Here is a 5,166-nt window from a genome sequence, read left to right as displayed (position 1 = left end):
ATCTATAAGTATATCACTTAGATCATATAATAAATAGATACCAACACGCCATGTTCTTTCCCTAGGAAAAACTGTAACCACATCCTCCTGTCACACGTCTCTCTTGTGCATGGAGGGATTACAATGAAGCTATCCTTGCCTGATCACTATTTGAATTTTGCGCGCCTAAATTTTAGGAAGTATGTCTGAACTAACTTGCAACTTGTACGAAAGATGTTGACAGCTTGATTTTATAAATAATTCACAGGAGATAACGAAAGGAATAGTAAATTATTGTGCAGGAATTGTGATCCGTTATGGTTACATCACTTAAAATAGGATCTTTGTTCTAAATTCTAAAATTGTTTCTTGTACAAGAACTCGAAAGAGAGGTTAGAAGAAACATCTGTCAAAAGCGATTTGTTGCGCTGGTGCGGTACAAGGGTGGAAGTGAAATAGACATATACAGATGAAATGCATATAACAAAGATGACGATCTGGTGATCACACAAGGATAGCATTATACTACTCCCCTTGACGTAGAAAACGACAACAGATAGCTTCATGTCTAGTCACAGCTTTCAGTTTGAGTACTGGTATCTATTTATTATATGATCTAACGTATATCACAAATATTTAAACATCTCTGTACAAATTATTTCTTATTGCTTCCAATAGAGGATCCTTGGTACCACAAGCCCCATTCTTGTCATCGTTGTCTATAGCCCACATCATCACTCCACCCAAATATCTATTCATTGCATATTGCACCTAGACGATAAGATTAGTGTACAACTTCTTTTGCTATATACTGTAATGAGAAACTCACCTTAAGCCCAATCGATTGAGGATTGTCGTAGCCAATCCACTGATCCCCTGAATATCTGTACGGTACTTGCTGTTCGTCATCCCAGACTTCAGTCCATCCACTTAACTGACAAATCTACAAAAAATCAGAAATGTAGAATTACAATACGAAAAATACACGCGCAGTTCACATACGTCACTGTATCCCACATAACCATCTTTTATTCCATCACCACTGACTGGAGCTCCTACACCATGTTGGTTGGGATCAGAAAGTTGAAAACTGTGCCCATAAAATCCTAGACCTAGAATCAGCTTATTAGGATCAGCCCCACTATTCAACCAATTGTTGATAGAAGCATCACAATTGGAATTTTCTCTTTCCCATTCGCTGTCAGTCGAAGACGCATACAGCGGGGAATTTTGACCGGTCTTCCCATCATAAGACCCATGGAAATCATACGTCATAACATTTATAGCGTCAACTACTCTATAAAGAAATATTGCAGATTACAATGTTAGGAAGATTCACATGACTTTACTTTGAGATTGCTTGTGTGTTGTAGCTGCTACCATCAGGGATGGAAGATACAGCGACTGTTATAAGACCACCACCATTTTCGTTAAGAAGGTTTCTGATAACCCATAGCATGTCAATAAAGTTTTCCTAGAACAGATGTTTAGCATTTATTTTGTAGTTTGCTTATACGGTACTTTATCATCTGGAGTTCCACCACGTTGTCCAGGATATTCCCAATCGATGTCCACGCCATCAAAATTATAAGTTTGCATATAGTAGAGGACGCTGTGAGCCATACTGTTTTTGGCACCAGCGTCGGCAGCAACATGTGAGAAAGTTTCAGAACCTTCGCTCCACCCTCCAACGCTCACCAGCAATTTAAGGTTTGGGTTTCGTGATTTCAGGGCACTTAATCTCTTCAGTATGTCTAGAAAAAACGATTTAAAATATTTCTGAAATGTGCAAAGAAGATTTTATTTTATACCATCTCCTCCATCAAGGCGAAAACTTCCATCTTCGTTGATGCCCAAAAAGGCATAATTAACGTAAGTGCAAATGCTTACATCAATGTCTTCAGGTGCAAAGTAGCTTTCAGCCCAACTTTCGTAATAACAAATTACTTTGGCTATTAAAATTATTATACGATAATAACGTGCGTTTATGAAAGCATGTCACTGTTTACCTGACGTTGTCACATGTAGAAGAAGAAACAAAGCTACCACTGTTGCCGTTAATTTCAGAGTCATTTTTACGGTTTTAAGTTGAAAACAACGAACTATTGTGTGCTTAAAAAACTTGTCTCAAGTTATATCTATTGTAGTTATCTGGAAAAGTTTTAAGTGCTTGTGTCCACCATTATTTTAAATCATTATTTTAAATTTAGATTTACAAGATTTTAATTGCGCAAGCGGTGTTATCGTGTTTGATAAGTTTAAGAACACCAACTTGTAAAATTTTGGAAAAGGCATTTATAAGAACTGGACGCAAATGTTATCCAAATAGATCACTTGTATGAAGGTATCATTTAAGTACAATAAAATAGAACAAAACAACTGATAACGACAACGAGAACAAAATAAGCTCTAGTTAAAAAAAGAAACATAATCTCTAGTGCAAGTTTGTATTATGTATTGTCACAAATCAAAAGGATCCTTGAAGAATGAATTGCAAAACCTCATTTTACGCAAGATGTGTAATAGTTATTTATTAGTCACAAGACTTGTAATGTCATTGTTGTGGTACTAGTAGTGAAGATTGTCAGCGATGAGATTTATCCAAATATGATAACACGGCACTTACTGTGATTGCGTATGATCAGAATCTCATACAAAATTTTATATCTTCTATAATACGTTGTTTGTTTAATTCAGTGGCGGCTCGTGACTCGTGTAGTGAGGCGATGATAGAAGTTTGACAATAATCTAGAGAGCGGAAAATATGCAGCAAAATTTTGAGAAATACGATCATATAATATGCACCAAATTTATGCAAATATGCAGTAACTTTCTGAATATATGCAGAGATATGCAATTGCATATGCTCCAAAAATTACAAAAAAAGCTTAATAAGCGAACAAAATTTATTTATAAATTACAAAAAAAAAGGTTTTCCGGGCTTACGTTTTATTACAAAAAAATACATAAATCACATTGCAAAGTGTTTAATTAAATACATCTCACTAACACATAAATCACGTTTTTAAAAATAATATTCTTATATTAAAAAACAAATATCAACAGAACTAATTAAAATATAGCAGTGATCCACTATTTAATTACTATTTTGGTAACAATTTATTTTTAAATATTTTTCGAAATATTCTAACAAAAATTTTTTCCGGTGATACTAAAGTATATATATTTGTAAATAGAAAAACTGCGTACTATATCCATAGATGTAAAAATACTTACCGGTTTAGAGCAGGCGCGACAAAACACAGTTCGTTCTTGAGGAATAAGTTCAGGAAAAGGTTTAATACATAATTTAATTTGAGTTATCTTTGACATATTGATACACCTGTATCCCTTTAAATGCTTTCAATACAAACTGACGATGAAAAATAATAGTAGGTATAACGTCCCTTCGACCACCACTAAACATACCATTAATACACTTAACTAACGAGCAAAAATACTGGGAACGAACGGTATTTCCCAAAGTAAGTAGGGCGCGAATTTACCTGGAAAGATGACTTAACACCCAGTGCTGTCTCCAAACTACCATAAAACCCAAACCTTTCCTAGTTATTTGAAGCTCAGGACAAGATTTACAATATGATTAATAAAATTTCGTCTTTCTAGATAAATGCCGATAGAATGGCAATAATTTTTTTTTCAATTTAGCACAAAAACTCATAAATAGAGAGCAGAAAATATGCAGCAAAATTTTGGGAAATATGATCATATGATATGCATCAAATTTATGCAAATATGCAGTAACTTTCCTAATATATACAGCGATATGCAGTTGTATATGCTCCAAAAATTAAGAAAAAAACCGTAATAACCGAACTAAATTTATTTACAAATTACAAAAACAGGTTTCCCGAGCATACGTTTTATTACAAAAAATACATAAATCACATTGCAAAGTGTTTAATTAATTCTCACTAACACATAAATCACATTTTTAAAGATAATATTGTTATACTAAAAAATAAATATAAACAGAACAAATTGAAAAATAGTGGTAATCGACTATTTAATTCTATTTTGGTAAGAGTTTATTTTTAAATATTTTTCGAAATATTCTAACAAAAAGTTTTTCCGGTGATTCTAAAATATGCTTTTGTAAGTAGAAAAAGTGCGTACTACGTACACAGATGTATAAAAATCCTTACCGGTTTAAAGCAGGCGCGACAAAACAGAGTTCCTTCTTGAAAAATACGTTCAGGAAAAGGTTTAATCCATAAATTAATTAGAGTTATCGTCGACATATTGACACACTGTATCGCTTTAAATGCTTTCAGTGCAAACTCACGATGAAAAATAATAGGGTAACGTTCCTTCGACCATCATAAAACATATACCATTAATACGCTTAAGTAACGAACAAAAATACTGGGAATGCACGAGATTTCCAAAAGTAATTAGAGCCCGAATTTACGTGGAAGAATGGCTTAACATCCGGTGGTTTCTCCAAACTACCATAAAACCCAAACCTTTACTAGTTATTTGAAGCTCAGGACAAAATTTGCAATATGATTCATAAAATTTCGTTTTTCTAGATAAATGCCGATAGAATGACATTTTTTTTTCAAATTTGCACAAAAATTGATAAAAATGCAAAATATGCACCCGGTACGTGAAATATGCAACAGAAGGCAAATATATGCAAATATGCAATTTTTTTATAGCTGTATCCATTTTTAATTAGCATGATTCGATCACATATTAAATATCAAGACTTATATGCAAAAAATAACGGATATGCAAATTTCATAAAATCCGCTCTCTAATAATAACGTTAATAATAATATTAATAACAAAATTAATTAAATTAATGTGATTAATGCATATCACTTGGTCTTGGTAGTTAGTAATTATAGAGGTCTTGCTTGAGTACCGATGATTTCCGCCACCCATAATACATTTAATCAATAAATCAACAATGTTTTTACAAGTCAAAATTTTGTTTAAACTAGCACTTTCTTGGAGGGATTTGGCAATAGTTGTTGTGTTCCTTTCTAAACGTTTTAGGCCCATGAAATTTTTAATGTGTACTTTGGAACTTTCATGTAACTTTGCACTTCGGATGAAATTCTTGAAATCGTTATATGCCGGAGACGTCGTCCATGTGTTTTTTACATTGCCTAAGAGTAGACACGGCAATGATATAGACTTTCAGCATAAATAAATAGG

The 5,166-nt window shown here is 33.2% G+C and overlaps 1 protein-coding gene across 1 annotated transcript; it reads right to left on the bottom strand.

The window, feature by feature from the left end:
- Positions 1–558: 558 nt before the first annotated feature.
- Positions 559–2,106, bottom strand: LOC135134284 (acidic mammalian chitinase-like). Its single transcript, XM_064062912.1, has 7 exons — positions 1,989–2,106; positions 1,791–1,931; positions 1,501–1,733; positions 1,329–1,453; positions 982–1,276; positions 809–922; positions 559–750 (listed from the first exon to the last, which is right to left on the bottom strand). The coding sequence occupies exons 1-7, from the start codon at positions 2,050–2,052 to the stop codon at positions 616–618; spliced, it is 1,107 nt and encodes a 368-aa protein (XP_063918982.1). The 5' UTR covers positions 2,053–2,106; the 3' UTR covers positions 559–615.
- Positions 2,107–5,166: the final 3,060 nt, after the last annotated feature.

This window comes from Zophobas morio, unplaced genomic scaffold, assembly GCF_036711695.1.
Source record: "Zophobas morio isolate AGI-343-1 ecotype UQ-CSIRO unplaced genomic scaffold, CSIRO_AGI_Zmor_V1 ptg000023l, whole genome shotgun sequence".
Classification (NCBI taxonomy): Eukaryota; Metazoa; Arthropoda; class Insecta; order Coleoptera; family Tenebrionidae; genus Zophobas; species Zophobas morio.
Note: the sequence above shows the minus strand (reverse complement) of the source record. Positions and strands in the feature narration are given on the sequence as shown.